This window comes from Erpetoichthys calabaricus, chromosome 1, assembly GCF_900747795.2.
Source record: "Erpetoichthys calabaricus chromosome 1, fErpCal1.3, whole genome shotgun sequence".
Classification (NCBI taxonomy): Eukaryota; Metazoa; Chordata; class Cladistia; order Polypteriformes; family Polypteridae; genus Erpetoichthys; species Erpetoichthys calabaricus.
Window position 1 is genome coordinate 324905878 of NC_041394.2, and position 21539 is coordinate 324927416.

Below are 21539 nucleotides of genomic sequence, written 5' to 3' on the forward strand. Positions count from 1 at the left end.
GTGTCCTAGAGACAACTCAGTCAACACTTCTTGTGTGACTTTGGGCTATTTAAACATCTCTAGAGAGACCTAAAATAGCTGTCCTCTGATTGTCTCAATCCAAACTGACAGAGTTTGAGAGGAACCTGAAGAGAAGAACTGCAGAAAACCTCAAAATCTGTGTGTGGAGCTTTTCCTGCCAAACCCAAGAAGAATCCAGGCATGGAACCACTTCAAAATTTGCTTCAACAAAGTACTGAGTAAAGGTTCTAAATACCCATGGCAATGGGATATTTCAGTTTTTTATTTTAATACATTTGCAAAAATTCCCCAAATCCTGTTTTTCGATTGGTCATTCTGAGATATTAAGTGTTACAAGTGAAACAATTAATTGACGTGATTTTAGCATAAGGCTGCCACGTAACAAAATATGTAAAAAAAGTGAAGGTCTCATATTACTTTCTGAATGCACTGTATGTCCTTAAGCACATGGCTATTTTTAGTTTTGAAGAAAACCTCAGCCCTTTACAGTGAGCAACACCACAATATTTGACATTCAAAATAGCCCTGAGTGTCATAATTTACAGGAGATATGACCACAACATGGCTGGGGATGTCCTCCTTAATATTTAACTTCCTAAAGAGCTGTGGCTGTTGGTGACCATAGGTAATGTCACAGTCCTCTCTTTTAGTACTATGCACTAGAGATCCTTGTCACCCTTTTATATCCAAGAGGAAAGTGACTATTTAAATTTTTAATGAAACTGAAGTGAAAGAAGGGTGTGTGCCTCTTTTAGTATCCCAGGTTCACTAGTGACGCTTTCCCAAATTAAGACATGGATACCAACTTCAGGCAGTGATGTCCCATTTTTCACTTAGCTAATTAAACAACGGTGGTGTTCACTGGGCCATGCCTAAATAAATCACACAAAACCAGTAACCCTCACTCCATCCCAGTTTCTCTGCTATTATTGAGACACATCTCTGCCAGAGACCCTTCACTGGCCTCTGGCTTTGAAGCACACAGACATTTATGTTTAAGACTTTTACACCACACTGAAATTTCATCATTCTTTGTTCAGATCCCATAAAGCTAGAGTGAACTCTAGTGGTCATTTGTTCCTCTGCCTATCTGAGTTCTCTTTAGTGTAATAATGTGGCAATCCTGAATGGCTAGTGCTGCTGCCACACAGCTCTACAGACCTAAGTTTCTTTGTTGACTCTTTGTTCATTATCCTCCATGTTGTTTTTTTGTCTCTAAGTACTTTTTAGGTACATCAAAGATGCGCTAGTTAGTTGAACTGGTTACTCAAAATTTAGTGACTAAGGGTGTTTGCATTGTGCGTGGCTTTGTGATGGACTGCCATCCCATCAAAGGCAGTTTTTCCCGATGCTGTGGGTGACAGACGCTAACACTCAGGAGTAGGTTGTGGAAAAGGAATGAGAAAATGGATGGATGGAATTCCTGGGGACTATTTAATGAATTAGGGACAATAAAGGTGAAATGCTAATCCATAAAAGTATTTTATGTTAAGGTTAATTCCAAATTGGCTCTGTATGAGAGAGCTTTGTGAGCAGATCCTGGTTTCTGCAAAGTGTTATCAAGATAGGATCCAGTCCCCTTTGACCCTTTTAAAAATGTATGTTTTTAAAAAGTTATGGTGCCTCCAGAGGATTCTCAACTTGGACCCTCTTCCCAAGCTGGCTGCCCAATTGGCTGGCATGGGTTCTTCATAAATAATACCTCTGGTCCACTATTTTTCATATCATTTTTACCCATTCCAGCTGGGAGCCAGAAATTCATTGTATCATTTTTCAAACTGTCAAACAAACAATCTTCTACAAATGTTAACCTTTTATGGGAATTAACAATATGATACACAGAAATAAGGTTTTCACGTTTAAATTTAAGAAAACATAAATGATTCCAGCAGAAATGGGGTACACCGTATGACTGTGCTGCCATTTTAGAAAATCACAATCGTAATTTCTCAAGATCTTTAAATGAGCTGCAACATAAAGGGCTGTCAAAAAGCTTATTGAATAATCAGCGTCACTGCACAAACAGCAGCAGGTAGCGACTCACGACAGATTTTAATTAGACAACCGCACTCTGTGGTGTGGCAATCTCAAAACATGCAATGTGGAAACACTCACTGTGGCTAACTTCTGCACTTCTTCATCTGAAGCTCCCAGCGATGCCAAGCCTATTTCTTGTGAAAACTGGGCAAATTTGGGGTCAGCAAGCAGAGGAACGTGTCCCAGCAGCTCATGGCAAGTGTCCCTGAAAGCAAAGCGATTATTGTAGCTAGGGTATCATTCACAGATTGTTAAAGGAAAGTGCTAATAAATAGAAATTAATTATTTTATAGCTTTCTTTTACCAAAGGACAAAACATCTGAAAAGAGCTTAAATTCCTAGATAAGTTATCTGTTAAACCAAAATATCAATATTCAGTTCTGACAGAGGCAGGCTACAAATCCTAAATCTCACAAAATTAACAACATCATTTGTATGGAATGTCCTGTTTGATTTTAAACAGAAGTCATGAACCACAAAGCTATTAAAAAGCAAAACAACATGACAACTCTTTCAAACTCAAAGCAGGAGCAGCTCTGGAGAGTGTATTGGTCCATCACAGTGTCCATTCTCACACTCACACACACAGGGTCACTTGGGAATTGCCCATTAACCTAACCTGTGGATGGATGGATAGCTCAAGAACAGAGAAACCCAGGGCACCAAAAGCATAGCATATGATAACAACACTAACCACATTGCTTAATGGTAGATCGATAGACAGACAGACATACAGACAGAAAATGTGCTATATGATAGATAGATAGATAGATAGATAGATAGATAGATAGATAGATAGATAGATAGATAGATAGATAGATAGATAGATAGATAGATAGATAGATAGATAGATAGATAGATAGATAGATAGATAGATAGATAGATAGATAGATAGATAGATAGATAGATAGATAGATAGATAGATAGATAGATTTGGGGAAATGGGAAGAAAAGTCCATACAGACACTTGTATACTCCACATAGGCCAGTACCAGGCCTGACATTTGATCCCAGGATACTAAACCCATGAGACAACAACTCTGCTCACTGCACCACCCCTATACTGTATATGAATTTGTAGAATTAATAACTTCTTGTACTGATTAAACAATCTCAACCTACCACATAAAAGCAACCTACAGTAAATCCTTTAGTGACTTCCTATAAAATGAAGGAAATGGCAGGTGCAGGATGGGGAGGAGCTAGGAAGCTGCTGATTTTGCTGACTGTTTGAATAAAAGCTTCTTTACTAAATAAAGTCTTAATGCTGTTCATGCTAGTCCCAGAATAATGTTATCTATCTATCTATCTATCTATCTATCTATCTATCTATCTATCTATCTATCTATCTATCTATCTATCTATCTATCTATCTATCTATCTATCTATCAGCACATTTTCTGTCTGTATGTCTGTCTGTCTGTCTATCGATCTACCATTAAGCAATGTGGTTAGTGTTGTTATCATATGCTATGCTTTCTGTGCCCTGGGTTTCTCTGTTCTTGTTCTTGTTCTCAGTTTGTCTGGGACATTTCTTTCTGTAAGTACTCCAGTTTTCCTTCCCACAAGTGGTTTGATACTTGTATGCTATATCATAATTCCACTTTTTCATTACAGGATTGCTGAGACTTTTTGCAATATTCCAATTATAGCAGATAGCATAAGGTAATTATTATTATGAGAGTGACAAATATTCATAGTTACCTAGGACACTGAAAAAATATATTTATAGAATTTCTTTATTTGCTAAATTAAGTTAACATAAATTTACATATTCTGTTATATTTGTAATCTAACATACTGTGTGTGTGTGCATGTGTGTTTACTGTTATATATTTGCCCTGTACACAGTATATTATTTATTTAAAAATAAATACACAATGTATCTTCATCAGTCTTGGCTAGTGAATGTACATTTGGAAGTGATTATGTCTGGCATTGGTTCACTGTGAATTGTTTCCAACACTATCTGTCACCCAGATAGTGTATAGGAATGTGAAAATAAAACTCTGTTTTCTATAATTTATAGGTTTCCGTTTTTTGAATATTAGCCAAAAAAAACCTGTATAAAATAAAACATTATCTCTAACAAAAATCCTCTCTGTGGTTGTCATCTTGGCAGTCCCTGAAACCTGCTGGGATCCAGACAATAACAACCATCATCCTTATGATTGTCCATTTACTATAGATATCATTTGCATTCATTTAATGAATGGAAAGTGGAAAGAACTATAACAGAAATGATAGTTATAACCTTTATAATCTTTATTATGGTTGGCAGTAGTTAAGAGCGCTGCATTTCAACTCCAAACAACTTAGCTGGAATCCTGTCCCAATCACTACCTGCATGAGAATGCATCTGAGTACATCAAATTGTCCTTCTACATCCTAATGATTTCCTTTGTTAGGTAAATTAGAAACTGTAAACTGGCATCTTGAGAGTGAGTGTGCGTGCGTGTGTGTGCGTGTGTGTGTGTGTGTGTGTGTGCGAGTGAAAGTGCCCAGTAATGTGCCCACCTGATGTTGCTGGGATAGCCATCTGATGATTAACTTTATTTGAATGTATTCATAATAGAAACTGATAATAATAATAATACATTTTATTTATATAGTACCTCTTTCATGAGCAAAGTGCTGCTGTACAAAGAATCAGGATTTGAACTGATTATCCGCACACAGTTAGGCAGCTGCATCAACTACTGTGCCACCATACTCCTCATTGAAATAAAAATAACAAAAATATAATTAATTAATCACTACTACTACTAGTACTACTACTACTACTACTACTAATAATAATAATAATTAAAATTTGTGGGTAGTGTCATCCTTTTGTCAGAAGGGGACCTTGTTTTTTGATTTCCTGGATAATCCAGTTACTGATTGTGTCAGGGTTGTCTGCAGGATGTTGGTATTTGCTGTCTTGCAAAGGAATCACCGCTTTGAAGTCTGGCTGGTTGAGTATACAAACAATATCAAGTTGTGATAACAGACCTGCTCCTTCCTTGGAGGATGTGTGTATTTACCTGACTTGGAGATTACATGTCTGACGCTATTGGTTTCTAATCAGCATATCTTTACTTATTCATGGTTGGTAACAATACATTTTGTTAATTTGTGTTTTCATTAATTGTTAAACCCAGGAAATATAGATGTGCCATTGTTTAATCCGATTGTCCAGAACTGATAATGGCAGGGACTGAAGGAGATTTAAACTTCTGGGCAGGAGAAGGCAAGAAGGAGGAGCAAGGACAGTCCACAGAGAATGCTGCCAAGACACTTGGACAGAGCACAGGGGCTCGCAGGCAGACAAGGGTACGTGGTTGGCACGACGTGAGGCACAAGGACAGCAACACTTCCAGGGAGGAAGAGACAGCTCCACAAGGAGATGCATGTTGTGGGTCCAGCGAGAGAGGGAAGCCGCATGAAAGGACCAAGCAAAGCTGGCAGACAAGAAATGAGGCATGACTAGGTCACAGCAACACAAGGAGCCCAGAGTGGGAAAAAAAAGGAATGACGAAGAGATGCTGACAGGGATTCAATGTTTTGACACAACTTCTGTATGGAAACAAGTGTCCGGTGAACAGAGTGCATCCGTGGACAGCTGAACAATCAAGTGTTGGGTTAGCACAGTGCGCAAACTGGACTCTGAACCACTAAAGGTTGTATCCTCCAATTCTTGTTTATAACGGACTTTTAGAGTGTGGACTGTGTGTTTTCCTTTTAAAAAAAGGAAATTCTTTCCTGATATGTTTAGATTTTGTTATGTTCGTTTATCTTTTTAATGTAATTTATATTGTCTTGTGTAATAGAACTTACTGTGGCTTTTTTTTTCTGAAATTACTGTTGTGTCTTTCATTATGTGTTTAATCACCTCCCAATTTAAAGAAACCTGTGTGCTATTTTCAGTAAATTTCAAGAGTTCCCAGTCTCTTAATAAAACTGGGTGGCGTAGTCGGATAATTTAATGGTGACTAAGTTAGATTACCTGTAAGTGTGACCAGACACCTGTTACACTTTACATATTCTTTACATACGTTCTTACATTATTTACATCTATCTATCTCTCTGTCTATCTATCTCTCTATCTATCTATCTATCATTATTATTAATATTATTTCTTGTTACTGGAGATCCTTTTCATGCTTATTTTATTTAATTTTATCATATTTTATTTTATTTCTTTTTTTATACTGAACCAACCTCTGTTTCTGTTTTTAGTATTAATGAATAAATGGAGCAAGACAAGAGCCACTGATCAATACAAAACTAGTTAAATTAATTAAAAGTCTATAGTTTTAACTGATTGTTTTTTAATTTGCAGGAGGTGTTGTTCAGTATGTACTTTTGGAAAAACTATTAAAAGGTCTGAGTTACTGATGAATTCCAAAAATGGATTGCTTGATTGTTTTATTTATTTCCCAACTGAAAAATATACCTACCATTTGTCCATTCATTCTCAAGCTAGCTTAATCCAATTCAGTGTCATGGAGTTAAACAATTATAAATACATAAAATGTCTTGCAATATCTATATAAAAATTAAAACATTGGGCCATTACAGCCAAAATTCAAGACAGATAGATAGATAGATAGATAGATAGATAGATAGATAGATAGATAGATAGATAGATAGATAGATAGATAGATAGATAGATAGATAGATAGATAGATAGTCTTTTGCATTGACTTTATTTCTCTGTGTTATCCTCGCATTACCATGTTCTGTCCTGTCCTAACTGTTATTTAATTCCCTATGGATATTTTTATAAAGCATATTTGTATATAAGCTATTGATTGACAAGGAATTCTTGGATATTTGCACACAACATCAGAAAAGTGATTTGTTTTTTTTTTGATTATTGAATAAATCTCACAGCCCTGAGGGCCAGAAATTTCCGACATCACCAAAAGATAGATTGTGGTTGTTCCCAGTGACAGCAGTCCGACTGCAAGTCAGCACCACCAAATCCCACCTGGACCCGTTCTTTTTCATCTTCACTTTATTTATGCTTTGTGTACAAAAATTAATACAGAAGAATAATTATCATCACTAGGTAATTAATATCAAAAATCAAAAATTAATTGTTTATTCCTTCAATCCATATAGCTAACATTGTTTAAAAAAGATAATGTAAGTTTTTGGAATTACATATATTTTCAACATAATTAAAACTATGAATTAAATAAAATAATGATATATTATTAATTTCACCAATAAGAAGGAATTAAGCTTTGTGAGGCTTATTAGAATATTATTTTTAAACAAATGCCATATTTTTCTAAAAAGTCATACTATACTGAACCCTAACATTTCATATGATTACAGTAGCCTGTTTTTTCCTTATGCTTTAAGATGTTAAGATGCTAACATCTTCTGATTTCCTTGGCTCTTTCCATTTCTGTCTTCTGTACTCTGTAATTCAAGCTGACTGCATTAGCAATATCCCTTAAGAAGTCAGAATTGTTGCTGTTTCCATCTGTTCAGCATTGCTATTTATCAGTTCACATATCTGACTTCCTACTTCACAATTATTTTAGGATTTAAGAAGATGACCTGAGTTCATAAGTATAGCATTAGAATTCTCTATACATTTTTCTGTTCATATTTTTAATGTGACAACTGTTTTCCATTACACAAGAAAAATAAAAAAACAGTGCAGAGTGCAAGCCTTAGTTACTTTCTATGCAGTATACTACATGTTCTGGCTGTTCTGGGGTCAACCACATGGAAAAACAGAAGAAGGAATTTAAAATGGCAGACTAAGAGTCCTCTATTCCTATCTGCAGCAGAGACCACCTCCACCAACCAAAAGGACTGAAAAGCCTCTAAGCCACGCCTCTCTGTCAGCCTCAATGCCATTTAAAAGACAGCCCTTAAACCCAAGTCTGTCATTCAGACCAGCAGTAAATCAATCAGAAAGATAAGATGTCAGCAATTTACTTGAACGACCTTAGAAAAGATGACAGACAATGTTTGTTGCAAGGACACAGACACGTGTGGTGTGTACCCCCCAATGTCTACTCTATATATTTATAAAATCCTAAGCCTAAACGTGCAACAATTTTGTACAATGATTTATGTGATGTTTTTATGTCGTGTGTTTTGTCACGCTGTTAATTGGGCTTATTTTAAAACCTACATATATATGTTTGGTATCATTCTTTTCAGAATTTATCAATGTGATGTTGTTATGTGATATTGTTAGATTTTCAGATTCTTATTCCATTTTTTTTTTAGGCTGCAACTGGGGTTTGGGTGCCAAAGGGGCTTATACCATCCATCCATCCATTTTCCAACCCGCTGAATCCGAACACAGGGTCATGGGGGTCTGCTGGAGCCAATCCCAGCCAACACAGGGCACAAGGCAGGAACCAATCCCGGGCAGGGTGCCAACCCACCGCAGGGGCTTATACCATATTTTTAAATACAATTGCTTTCTCTAACAGAGCAGCTCAGCTGTGGGATAGATGGGGGCCCAGCACTCACCCCCCGGTTTGGTGAGCGAAGCGAGCAGTGGGTGGAGCCTCCTAGTATATGTTTATTTATATATCATTCATCCAACTTCTAAATCCTCTTATTCTGAGAAGGGCCACATTTCAGTTAGAGAATATCCCAGCAAATATTAGGTAGAAAGAGCCCCTATACAGGGTGTCAATTCATCGTAGGGAGAACACGCACACATATTAGTCCACCTAACCTGTATGTCTTTGGATTGTGTGAGGAAATCCACATAGACTTGGGCAAAACAGTCACGCAGGGACGAACTGAGATGTCAATCCTGGTCTCCTTACTGTGAGGCAACAGTGGTACCTTGTACAGGGGGTCCTCGGGTTACGACACAATTCCGTTCCTACAACAGTGATGTAACCTGAATTTTGGTGTAAGTCGAAACACACCCTAGCCTAAGTCACTTACCTATCCTAACACATTTGCAAAATCATAATCTAGAACATAAAAACACAACTAAGCCACAGAAAAAGGAAAAGGACATAAATATACTATACTATACATTGTATTGTAGTAACAGAAAAAATAAGGGAAAAAAAATCCTTACCTTTATTACTTGTCACGTCTCAATTTTTTAAAGTTTTTATGGGAGTGAGTGTTGCAAACTCGAAACGTCGTATGTCGAGACGTTGTAACCCGAGGACCCTCTTTAGTTTGTTTGTTCATTTTATATATTGTCAAGTTTGTGCGCCATAAAGGCATCTTCCAGGCTCACCTAAGATATGTGTTACCACTCTGAATCAAGAGAGGGCATTGTCACTAACAGTTTTGTCTCCTTTTTCCCTCATAGTGCTGAGACCCTGCCCCTTGAGGGCAACAGAGCCAGAAAAGCCCCGCCCATTCTGGTCCAGGCATATATAAAAGGGAAAGGTCCCCAGAAGGTATGCACCTCATTTGGACCTGAGTGACTGACTGACAGGAACTCCTTCAGTGGCAGAACCACCCAAAAACACCATTAGAGAGGAATAAGAGGCTACTCCAGATTTTGTTTGATTGTGTGTCTGTTAACGTTTGTTTTATGTTTATTTCTTGCAAATTAAACAGGGTGTTCCCCAGTTATTTTGGGACTTGCTCTGCCTTCTCACTCATCCCCCTAATATATATATATATATATATATAAATATATGATATATATAATACAAATTATAATATAAATAATATAAATATCCATCCATCCATTTTCCAACCCACTGAATCCAAACACAGGGTCATGGGGGTCTGCTGGAGCCAATCCCAGCCAACACAGGGCACAAGGCAGGAACCAATCCCGGGCAGGGTGCCAACCCACCGCAGGATACACACAAACACACCCACACACCAAGCACACACTAGGGCCAATTTAGAATCGCCAATCCACCTAACCTGCATGTCTTTGGACTGTGGGAGGAAACCGGAGCCCAATAATATAAATATAATATATATATATATATATATATATATATATATATATATACTGTGTGTATATATATATATATATATATATATATATATATATATACTGTGTGTATATATATATATATATATATATATATATATATATATATATATATATATATTAGATATATATATATATATCAGATTGTGATCAGATCTATGCATGTAATAATTTGATTTACAACCTGTCAAATAAGTGAACCAGCTGCCGTGGTGCAACGTCTTTGCCTCATATATATATAGTCACACATGTGTGATTAGGGGGCAGCTCGAGGGCCTAAATAATAGTAGTACCACTCCAGACTAGGGGGCCACGAGCTGCACTAACTTTCTCTCTCTGTCCTCTGCAGGCTATCTCCGGGAAATCCCACTAGGTGCCTGTGCAATTGATGACGTCATTTCCGGTACCGGTGCTATCGATGACATCACTTGAGGTACCAGTACCATGGATGGTGTCACTTCCGGTCTTGAAGAAGTTACTTCCTGTTCAGCGCTACGGTTGACGTCACTTCCAGTCTCAACGACATCACTTCCGATTCCGGTCCACATAATGTCACTTCCTGTCATGGCCTTTAAAGCCGCCATCTTATCAAACCAAAATCATTTCTGTTTTGGACTTCAACCTGAACACATACCCATGTCTTTCTTATTACAATATATATATATATATATACACTGTGGTGGGTTGGCACCCTGCCCGGGATTGGTTCCTGCCTTGTGCCCTATGTTGGCTGGGATTGGCTCCAGCAGACCCCTGTGATCCTGTGTTCGGATTCAGCAGGTTGGAAAATGGATGGATGGATATATATATATATATATTGTGGTGGATTGCCAGCTTCCTATTCTGGCCCTCACCCCCAGGCTGCCAGGTGGAGCTCTCCCAACAGCATGGACGTGCCCCGAGTTCCAGCAGGGCCTCATGGACTATGTAGTTTTTATACACAGCCCTGCTGGATACCTTGGGGACCACTGGGAGTCACTGTCGGGAGGCCAGTAGACTCATATGTGCCCTATAACCTGGAAGTACGTCCTGGTCACGTGAGCAGGAGAGATGCCGTGCTTCCAGGTTGAAGATAAGGACTGTTTACCCTGACCCGGAAGGAATAAGGAATTGTGGACTGTTGGGCAGGAACACCTTCGGGTCAGGGTGTATAAAAGGACTCTGGGAAAGCCCATACACTGAGCTGAGCTGGGAGGTAGGGTGGCGAAGTGTCTGGGCGAGGAGGAAAGAGTTTTGTGATTAGTTATTGTTTATATGAGTAGTGTGGAGTGGAAGGTGCTTTGGGCACTGTATAAGAAGAAAATAAAAGAGTCTTGTACTTTCACCTGGTGTTTGGAGTAGTACCTGAGGGTTCAAGAGGTGGACACACGCCTCTACTGCTACACTGGCGTAGTCGGCAGGATTCTCTGGCCATCTGTTGGCAGGGGACCTGAATTTCAAATAAATAGTGTGTATGCAGACGACCCTAAGAAGGTCCCGCTTCAACACACACGAAGGTGAAAACACCACCCGCTACAGAGAGTGCTGCGTTAGTGAGCCTTATTATACTTCGGACCACGATGGGGAAGAAATCCGGGAAGAAGACTGGATCTATCCAGAAGACTTCGGTCCCAACTGGTGTTGAGATGCTGTGGACTTACCTGACAGGCGGTGAGTAAGACCGGGCGCGGTTTAAAGCCGAGCAAACCCAAGCGGGGCGGCAGCCGGAACGTTGCAGGATAGCGACTCCAGAAGACTATTATAAAGAACTTGAACTGGATCGTCTACGTTCCCAGGTATGTGCTGGAGAAACGCCCGAAGCGCCGGGGACATTTTATTCCTATTTTGCAGAGGCCTGTCTGCACAAAGCGGACAGAGAATCGGACGCCCGCCTCATACCTAGGCAAGATGGCCACGATAAAAAGAAGTCGGACCGGTCTAGGAGTCTGCAGAGGCGAAGCCCATACGTGGAAAACCACCACATGACCTCGCGCGATGGATGCCAGGACGGAGAAGGTCATTTTGGATCCTTAGGTGAGGTCATACATTCCCCGAGGGTTCTGAGCTCCCTGAAAAGGAAGGGGAAGGCGAGCGAAGTAGCGCCGATATTAAATAAAGGAAAAGAGGAGCGGGATGTGACTGAACGGTCCTGCTGACAAATTAGAAAAGGCAGATCGCAGTCAGCCGCTGGAGGCTACCCGATCCTCTTCGGACTCCAAATCCCAGGCGCCTGTGCGCGACCCAGCAGAACACGTGCCAGAAGCGGACGTGCTCATTGGCTCCCGGCTGGCAGGTAAGGAAAATAAGGAAGCGAACTTACCTCCGGCCGAAGTAAATAACTTTGTGGACTTACGGGATCTCGAGAAGTACCTCGAGCCCGTATATACTTTCTTTCAGGGCTTGAAGGAAGTGAAAGAACGTGTGGAGGAGCTGGGAGCTACAGCCAAGGCGCCGCTGAAAGGACTACTGGAATACCTGCGGCGATTAGGCCAAGAAGCCCCGGTCTTGATTGATTCGGCGGTACAGGTAAGCCGAAGCTGTACCGTATATAATAGAGGGACACAGTGCGATCCGGCCCCGCGGTTAATAAGTAGCGGATGCCAAAGCGCTGTGTGCCTGACAGTAGAGCGTGGCATGGTAACCGAAAGGTCAGGGGAAGGAACGAACGAGCCGGGGCATGCGTATGACGCGGCCTCCCGGAGCGAATCGAACCTCCAGACCCCAGCCCGTGTGTTGAGCGAGGTGTCGCTGGTAACAGGAGGGGCGGGGGAAGTGCCGATCGCACCGGTACAGCTAAACAGTGCTGTTACCCGGAGTGATACGGTGCTGATGACCAGGAGGAGTTCTCCCAACAGCATGGACGTGCCCCGTCCTGGAAGTACGTCCTGGTCACGTGAGCAGGAGAGATGACGTGCTTCCAGGTTGAAGATAAGGACTGTTTACCCTGACCCAGAAGGAATAAGGAATTGTGGACTGTTGGGCAGGAACACCTTCGGGTCAGGGTGTATAAAAGGACTCTGGGAAAACCCATACACTGAGCTGAGCTGGGGGATAGGGTGGCAAAGTATCTGGGCGAGGAGGAAAGAGTTTTGTGATTAGTTATTGTTTATATGAGTAGTGTGGAGTGGAGGGTGCTTTGTGCACGGTATAAGAAGAAAATAAAAGAGTCTTGTACTTTCACCTTTTGTTTGGAGTGGTACCTGAGGGTTCAAGAGGTGGACACACGCCTCTACTGCTATAATATATATATATATATATACTGTATATTTATAAACTTATCTGTAGGATGAAAACTACTGTATATTAATATATTTGATTCTTTAAAAGATCATTTCAGTCACAGGTCACCACACTCTGCCTTTTATTTTACATTGCCCTTTGTTGTTGTTGATTTAGCTACTCCTTATCCAAGTATCAATTCTTTTATAATTAAATAAGGGATTAGAAGAACCTTTCCATTTTTACTGTGCTTTAAATTTTACAGTTATTACAAGACTTAAGTGCATATAAAAAGCACATCTCTCCCTCCTAGACACATAGAATGAACTGAACAGTTTCATTTATGCACAAAGTAAAAGAATATAATAAAGTCCATGTTATAAATAAGTCCTGAATGTTCAATAGCAGAGGTTTAAAATTATTCATGGTCTTTATTGATCCCTATTCAGGATATGTCAGAGTCTTTAGCTGAGGCTAAGAGGCCTTGTGACATGAGCCCCTCGCAGATAACAGCCTGGAATTAATGCCCACGTGTTATTTTCTATAACATATCGATTGAAATCCCCATCAAACAGCTTTGTAGCCAGTCTGTTAAGGCAAGAGACTTACGGTTCAGGAGTGTAGAGGGGGTCAGTGCCATGGCGAATATACTGCGTGCAGTTGAAGACTCGGTAAGCAAGTCCCGCTAGGAAGTCTCTGGGTGACAGGTAGCCAGCTACGGGTCGCACTGTGAATCCAGACCTCTCTGTAAAGATCAATGAATGCAGGCGGCGTGAGCATTGCTGATTCCAGCACACTGCACATTTAAATACTGCTTATACAAAAAAGCAGCAACAATGGGATACAAAAATATCTGTCTGTAATGTAGTTAGATGGGGATGAAATGGATATGTGATGACATTTTCAAAAGCACTCTGGACCAGGGTTGTGGATGTTTCTTAAGCTAGCAAATGGCACAAGGCAGGAACAGTCCTAGACAGGGCAGCAGTCCATCACAGGGCAGACACGCAGACACACACACACACACACACACACTAGGGCACATTTGGTATCGCCAGTTCACCTAACATGCACAGTGGGAGGAAACTGGAGCACCTGGAGGTGTAGACAAAGGCAGAACATTTAAACTCCATGCAGTGAGGACCCAGGATGCAAACCCTGGTCTCCATACTGCAATGCAGCAGCACCACAATACTGCCCTTAAGCTAAAACAGAAGGAAGGAAAACAGAAAAGGTGCAAAAATGCAGACTACCTGGTAATTTTTTAATTAGAAATGTCCATCAGCCATTATTAGATTTGACACTTTTTAAAGGCATGTAAATTTTACATAAACGTAAAATTTTACAGAGCAAACAAAAGACAATACAATAAAAAGAGATCACTGATTTTGGAGAATATTTTTTGGAGTTTTAAGAAGAGGGCGAGGCACGGGGGGAGGGGGGGGGGTTTCCTAAGGGTCAGGGTCTTTGCCTCCTTTCATGGATGCATCTTCATATATAACATCATATAGCAGGTGATGGAGGTCCCTGTTGGGGTACCAGTCGTATTAAGTTATGTATATTACATCAAAAATTTGGGGGGTCCATCTTGGGGTTATTTTAAGCACATTCAAAAATTATGGAACATCAAAGAGTGGGGGGGGGTCCTCTGGGTGTGGGAATAAATAGTAAATGAATGAAAAGCTCAGTACAAAAAATTGGGGCCTTAGCCTCTAAAGCCTACAAGTAGACTCTTGCATGAACCATTTCAAGCACAACAGATCACACTGTAGTGGCAAGCATAAAACATGTCAATATGGAATTTACCGTATATACTCGCGTATAACTGCGGTGGGTTGGCAGCCTGCCCGGGATTGATTCCTGCCTTGTGCCCTGTGTTGGCTGGGATTGGCTCCAGCAGACCCTCGTGACCCTGTGTTCGGATTCAGCGGGTTGGAAAATGGATGGATGGATACTCACGTATAAGTCGGGTCCTGAAACCGAAAAATCAATCATAAAATCAGACCCCGACTTATACGCCCGTTGAAAAATGCGACACTTAATTTTTTTTTTTTACATATTCTTGCCTCCTCCAATCTAACACCAGTTTCTCAGACACATTGAATTTTGTTGCAGCAGCGCAGTTACCAATTTCCTTCGCTACTTCAATGATGTTTAATTTAAAACCAGCTTCATATTTTCTTCTGATCGAACGCTCCATTGTAGATAAGGGATGCTCTTCCGATAAAGGTGTATGAGGGTGAGAGATGCAAAAAACACAAAACAGTGCAAACTTGGCTTCTGAATACTTCGGGTATTACAGTGTGGTCACGTAGGCACAATAGAGCGAGCGAGCGAGCGAGAGAGAGAGGCTAGGAGCACATGGTGATACAGCGCATTGCCACACCCACATAGAAAAAAAAGGCAGTGTGCTCTGTGGTTACTCTCTCAGGTGGGCATTAGCATATCATAATCTCGTGGACCAATAGCATGAGTTATCCGCATTCGACTTATATGACCGCCATTATAAAATACCAGAAATTATGCAATAAAATCAAGTCCTGACTTATCTCTGGGAAAACTTATCTGCAAGTATATATGGTATATGTTTATTGGACATTTTTGGGTTAAACTAATAATACCTGTATACAGCACTAGCATCCCAATCTGGGTTGCTTCCTATCCTGCACCCTTTCCCCACAGCCTTGAAACTGGGGTCTGGGTCAATTGATGCACAGATTTTATTTGCATTAGTACAGGAAATCAAAAGGTGAGCAGTAAAAGCTTGTAGATAGCAAGGACAGAAAGAGGTACACATAATAGGGTAATAAATGCAATGGACCACTTCCTCAACAAGGACACATGGCTACATAAGAGTAAACATCAAAACTTCCATTTAAACATTCAGCAATAGAAGATATTAGTTTACACATTATATGAGATGCATAAGGGGTTGTTTTGTATTAATTCACTAGAATAATTAGGCAAAAATGAAAGGTTCAAAATGCAGTAGTTTGACCAGTTTCTTCCCTTAAATGATTTTCATTATTGAACCTAGCTTCCCTTTACTCGTTCCCTCCAATGTTTAGCAAAAGCCATTTAAAGAAGACCTTTGGCTGCTGGTGATTTGCTCAGATTGAAGACCAACTATATATATATTACTACTATACAACTATAACTATATATTCAGGACAACCCCTCCTAACACCCAGAGGCTCCCAGGTCTGGTGATGTACTGCCATTTTATACAGACATCCTTATCCTCCTCATATTGTGGTGCTGCTCATTTCATGTCTGTGCTTGACTCATGTTTTGTACTTCAGGCCTTCTTTATCATATCCCTCTTGCGTGTGTCACTTTTTATGGATGAGAACTCCAGAAAACCATTTTAGAAATACAGCAAACAGACATCCTCCTCCCCTTTTCCCAGTTAAGGACTGGCTTCACACATACACTGTAGACAACAGCATTCTAACACATCAGAACAATTTGTGGAAAAAAGAGTAAATTCAAAAACAAATTTAGTTTTTGAATGGAAGGCACATAGTCATGCTGTTTATCAGCGGTGGTCACCAAAAGTGCACAGAGCCTAATGGGTTGGGAAAGAGTTATAGAGAGAAGGCTTGGGGAAGAGACCACCATAGGGGAGGAGCAGTTTGGTTTATGCCATAGAGAGGAACAACCTATGCAGTCTTTACATTGACACACCTTGTAGAGAAGAATCAAGAAAAGCAGAAAGGACTGCATATGGTGTTTATACATTTGGAGAAGCCTGGTGTCATGTCAAGAAGTCTGGATGTACATGAGAGAGAATGGAGGACCAGAAATGTGTGTGAGGATTGTCCATGAGGTGTATGATAGAGTGAGGACTTGGGTTAAAAGCAGTGTTGGGGTAACAGACAAGATCATAGTTAGAGTAGCTCTGCACCAGGGATCTTCTTTAAGTAAGTCCTTACCTCTTTGATCTGGTTATGGATGTTTTGAGTCATGGGATAAAGGACCAGTTCCCCTGGTGTAGGCTTTTTGCTGATGACTTTGTGTTGTGTGGTGCCAGAAAAGAAGTGGGAAGTGCTTTGGAAGATAGAGAGTTGAAGATAAATAGGAAGAAGAAGAAAGAATATCTGAGGTTTAATGATGATCAGAATTCAGAAGTTAGCCAGCAGGAAGAGCTTTTAAAAAGAATGGATAAGTTTAAATATCTAGGATCAGTGGTAGCCGAAGATGGAGAATTGTAGGCAGAGATAACCCATAGAGTGCAGTGTGGATGGAACAATTATAAGAAAGTATCAGGCGTATTGTGTGATTGAAGAATTAAGGCAAAGGATTTAAAGGTCAGGTTTTTAAGACAGTGGTAAGACCAGCAATGATGTATGGAGCTGAGAAATGTGCAGAAAAGGGAGCACAGCAGGAGAAGAAGTGAGATGTGGCAGAAATGAGAATGTTGAGATGGATGAGCGCAGTTACAGAAAAAGGACAGAATAAGAAATGAGATAATCCGAGGTACAACAAAACTGGGAGAGATATCTATGAAAGTGCAGAAAAGTACTAGATTTAAGATTATTTAGATTAGGTATCAGCAAAATATATTACAATCTTGTATTAAAAACAACACAATGTATTAATGGTTAAAAATTGGTCAAAACAGACAATAAAATATTTAAAACACAAAAATACACTGCAGAACATAAAAGATAATGAAAAGGAAACAATAATAAACTAGTCTACTATATAATAAAATGCTAAGGTCTGTCTATGTGTGTGTGTGTGTGTCTGGTCTGATTGGTCAATTTGGCATTAGTGATGTGACTGAAAGAGGAAGGGCAAGCGTTAGGCACACTAGGAGGTGTCAGAAGGCATGCTGAAGGCGAACCCTAACCCTAATCCTAATCCTAACTCTAACCCTAACCCTTCAAGGATGGAAAGTTTTAAAGTGGACAGGAAATAACAGAGTCTCAGAAGCAGAATTTAAGGGAATGCACTCAACAAAGGAAGTGCTGGACAAGAGAGGTTCAGAAACACAAGGATACCGAGGAAAGGCACTGAAGGTACTCATAGGGCAAGAGATAGCAAATATTTAAAAAGGCATTTTGTTAGTTATTTTTGAGAGGAAGCGTGGTTAGTAATAATATTAATAACACTCTCAACAGAAACTCAATCAGGAGAGATCCTATTAGTGTTAACAGGCCTGCCTCTTGATGAAAAGAAGATGATAAGAATTTGGAAACGCGTAAAGAGTTCAGGACTTTCACATTTTAGATGTAGACCAGAAGTAGGAGAGTTTGTGTTTGTTAACATCAACTTCACGTGACAAATGTGAGCAGATGAGGCCTGTTCTGAGATGCCTGCCATTTATCTTGAATTTCAGAATGCATTTAATAAGGTGCCAAATGAGAGGTTGGGCATCAGACTAAAAGAAGTGAGGGCTCAGGGTTTAGTATGTAGATGCGTGCAGAATTAAGGAACCCTATCAGAACTGGTTGATGTTCAGAGTGGTGTTCCATAGTGGTCGATGCTAGGGCTGTTGCTATTTTTAATATATATAAATGATTTGGATAAGAAGAGAAGTAACAAGCTGGTTATATTTGCAAATGATACCAAGCTAGGAGGATTGTCAGATAATCTCAAATCCATTAAGTCATTACAGGGGGACTTGGACAGCATACAGGCTTGGGTAGATTTGTGGCAGATGAAATTTAATGTAAGTAAATGTAAAGTATTATACGTAGGAAGTAAACATATTAGGTTTAAATATAAAATGGGAGGACTGAAAACTGAGAGTACACCTTATGAGAAGGATTTAGGAGTCATAGTGGACTCAACACTATCAACTACCAGGCAGTATTCAAAAGCCATTAAGAAGGCTAACAGAATGTCAGTTTATATAGTGTCCTGAGGTGTGGAGTACAAGTCCAAGGAGTTTCTGCTCAAGCTTTATAAGACACTGGTGAGGCCTCATCTGGAGTACTGTGTGCAGTTTTGGTCTCCAGGGTACAAAAAGGACATAGCAGCACTAGAAAAGGTACAGAGAAGAGCAACAAGGCTGTGATACAAGGGAAGAATGATGAATAAAGATTAAAACAGCTGAGCTTTTTCAGGTTAAGCAACAGAAGATTAAGATGAGACGTGATTGAAGTGTTTAAAATTATGAAGGGAATTAGTCCACTGGATATTTTAAAATGAGTTAATCAAGGACACGGGAACATGTTGGAAATTTGTTACGGTAAATTTCGCACAAGCATTAAGAAGTTTCTGTTCACACAAAGAACCATGGAAATATGGAATAAGTTACCAAGTATTTGGTAGACAGTAGAACTTTAGGGACCTTCAAAACTCAACCTGATGTTATTTTGTTATTTATGTGGATAGGACTTGTAAGCTTTGTTAGGCTGAATGTCTTGTTCTTGTTTAGATTATTCTAAGGCACTGTGACCAAAAAAGTAAACTTAATCTGCACTGATCTTATTGGAAGATTGGCTAAATAATTATACTTTTTGCTCTTTGCCCCTCACTCCCTTGCTTTTTTCCATGATGTATTCCTAATTTTTCAAAGTTTCAGGTGGTAGCGCTAGTGCTGGACTCTGTTGGGTCAAATTGGTTCAGCTGGCCTGAAGCCAGCCCTGGAGTTAATGGCAAATGATCTTGGCATTTTTGAGGATTTAGAATTTGACAAAATTAACATGTAAAAGAATAAAAGAGCAGAATCTTTCAACTTTATTCATAGCTGTGACACGTCCTGACACGACAGATGTGGCATTCACGTAATTGATAATCTGAAATTCTTTGTAACTGCAGTTCAGTTTGTTGTTTTTAACAGCCTGAAGACTGTATGTTTGAGTCTGTAACATGTATTTAATGAGGCTTTAAAATGTATCTCTTAAATATGTATATATTACGCTGTTTGAATTATCTATGTCATTATTGCAATGCCTGCTTCACAACCCATAAAATTGACTTTAGATTTCAATTAAAATAACATTCTCAAACTCAGTTATTCTAATTCAGGGTTATGGGAGCTGGAGCTTATCCTTGCAGACCCAGGAGCCAAGTAGGAACTCAGCCTGGACAGGCGGTTTGACAGCATTAGCTGTGTGAATGTTATTTTGTTTGTTTTTTATTTAAATTGCACTATGAAATGTGTTCCTTGTTCCTAATGTAGAGGAAGTGTGTATCTTTTCATAAATGGAATTGTGGACAGAGCTTTAATTTCATCGTATGTTAGCACAAATACACCCTAAGTTGAGTTGTGACTCATTATTATGTACTGCAAATTCACACAACCTACAATTCTACTAATAATGCAAAACATGGTAGGTTTAATAGTTTTATGGCAAATGGATGATTTTATTACTGATTATTTATGAGTACATTGTATTCCCATTCAGGTTTGATTTGTTAAGTGTAGATAATGTGATGTCAACATTCAATGGTTTGTCAGCACATTATCCAATCCACTGGAAAGTCATTTTAAAATCCTGATAAACTGACTCTACACCAAGGACATTGAACAAAAACAACATTTATTTATATGGCATGTTTTCATACAAATGATGTAGCTCAAAGTGCTTTATAAGATGAAGAAAGAAAAAATATAAAAATAAAATTAGGCAATACTAATTAACAAAGAATAAAGGTCCGATGGCCAGGGAGGACAGAAAAAACAAATAAAACTCCAGACGGTTGGAGAAAAAAGCAAAATCTGCAATATTTCTGAGGCCATGAGACCGCCCGGCACCCCCTAGGCACTCTACCTAACATAAATGACCTCAATCAGTCCTAATGGTTTTCAGGCTTCCCGTGGAAGAATTAGACAATGATGGTCATGTGGAGGATGTTGTTACTGCTACTACCGTCTCTGGCCCTGCTAAAACTTTTTACACAAATGGAAGGCCTCTTAAATGAACTTGAAGCAACCCCCACCAACATGGACTGAATTAGGGTCACCACCTAAGAAAGTGTGATATGAGTGTACTGGCAGCAGCAATGCTCCTCACCTTTCTAGTGAACAAAGAAGGCACCTCCAAGGGGTGGTATTCCATGTGTTCATACTGGATGGTCTGGAAGGGATACAGGTAGGGGAAAAAAGGAAGAGGAGAGAGGGGAGGGCAAGCTGGGACAAAGCCAGGAATGCTACCTCTCAACACTAGAAAGAAGGCAATCCGGCAGGTACTAAGGAAGCAAAGCCCTCTTTATGAAGAATTAATGAGACCATGGAGGAATGGGAAAAGGATAAAGAACCTTCTGGCCAATAGAGGTCAACACAAGGTTTCAGTACGGCAGTGCAAAGACTTGTGATCGTATTTGTCTAGCTTCTAAGAATTACTCTAAAAGTCTGACAAGGATAAGAATCTGTCCTAGCCCA

General features: G+C 39.8%; 1 protein-coding gene across 1 annotated transcript in view; it reads right to left on the reverse strand.

The window, feature by feature from the left end:
- Window positions 1-21539, reverse strand: part of tph2 (tryptophan hydroxylase 2 (tryptophan 5-monooxygenase)) — a 195389-nt gene that overhangs the window by 83338 nt on the left and 90512 nt on the right. Inside the window, exons 7-8 of the mRNA XM_028818446.2 lie at window positions 13811-13946; window positions 2137-2263 (exon numbers count right to left, since the gene is read on the reverse strand). Coding sequence (XP_028674279.1) covers window positions 2137-2263; window positions 13811-13946 — 263 coding nt within the window. The remainder of the gene's footprint in view (window positions 1-2136; window positions 2264-13810; window positions 13947-21539) is intronic.